This window comes from Neomonachus schauinslandi, unplaced genomic scaffold (genome assembly GCF_002201575.2).
Source record: "Neomonachus schauinslandi unplaced genomic scaffold, ASM220157v2 HiC_scaffold_7330, whole genome shotgun sequence".
Lineage (NCBI taxonomy): Eukaryota > Metazoa > Chordata > Mammalia > Carnivora > Phocidae > Neomonachus > Neomonachus schauinslandi.
The window spans coordinates 1-1115 of record NW_025416017.1 but is presented as its reverse complement, the minus strand read 5'-3'; the positions used below and the strand labels follow the sequence as shown (position 1 = coordinate 1115).

At 50.4% G+C, this 1115-nt stretch overlaps 1 protein-coding gene across 1 annotated transcript; it reads right to left on the bottom strand.

Annotated features, from left to right (window-relative positions):
* Window positions 1–599: 599 nt before the first annotated feature.
* On the bottom strand, window positions 600–1098 carry LOC123324023 (ubiquitin-conjugating enzyme E2 L3-like; the record flags this gene model as incomplete). Its single annotated transcript, XM_044912543.1, has 1 exon — window positions 600–1098. A coding segment is annotated over one exon (499 nt), but the record flags the coding sequence as incomplete, so codon positions are not given.
* Window positions 1099–1115: the final 17 nt, after the last annotated feature.

Genomic DNA, 1115 nt, shown 5'->3' with positions numbered 1-1115 from the left:
CCATCCTGCACTGCCTTGCCTGACAGGGCAGTCCAGATTCCTCTAGGTGTGTCTTCAGGGGGAAGAATTGGCACATTTGTGCAGACTAACACTTGTAATTAGGCCGTGTCCTGGTCCCCCAGTAGCTCACTACTAGAACTCAGCCTGTCCCTACAGATGCCCTGGTTCAGATCCCAGGCTCCCCTGACCTGTGTCTCCCACACATGTGCAGTATGTACTCTGTTAGCTGGCCTTTGGCTCTTGGAGCCTGTTAGGCTCAGGCTGGTCCCCCAAAGCTGCAGAGCCTCCAGAGGGGACAGTGCCCAGTGCCCCCCAAATCTTCCTGAGGGCAGCTTTGAAGTGGGGACTACCAGTCACTGTTTGGACTGACTGCCTGATAGTGGCCTGGGCTGACCAGTAAGCAAGTCTCTCAGTAGCTTTGAACAGGTAGCTTTTTTTTTTTTAAGAACATCTTAAATTTTTAATCCTTTCTATACAGGTTACCTAGACCACGTCTGATTAAGAAAACTGTAGAAAGTTAGTACCTGCCACAAGCAAACGCCAGGCGGCGGCACGTGTTGATTTTCCGCAGAGTCCTGCTTTGCGGGGTCTCCGCTCACACTCCCTGAAATCCGTTGCGGCAGAGTAGTCCACAGGTCGCTTCTCCCCGTATTTCTTTGGAACCTCTTCAGCGTTCTTACATAATTTTTTACGGTCCTTAGAGTATTCTTCAGCTAGGTCAGCCCGAAGTGGGTCCTCGGGCTGGGGATCGTTCACCAGTGCTGTGAGTGACTGGATTACTTGGCTGGTTCTGGTTGCTGGCATCCAGTTTTCAGCACTAATTCCTGGCAGACAGACCTGCCCGTTTTCATCGATGTTCGGGTGATAGATCTTTGTTTTAAATGTGATCTTCAGTGGTTTGAGTGGGTACTCTGCTGGAAAGTTGATTTCCATTCTGAAAGCCCCCTTATCATATGGAGGGTTGTCAGGAACAAAGAGCCCTCGCCAAGTCAATAAATTAGCTTCATCAACCTGGATGTTACGGAAGTCTTTCATTCCACATTCGTGGATTTCTTCAAGCCCCTTCAACAGCCTCCTGCTGGCCACTATCTTGGCTCTGGAGGGGCTTGAGCAGG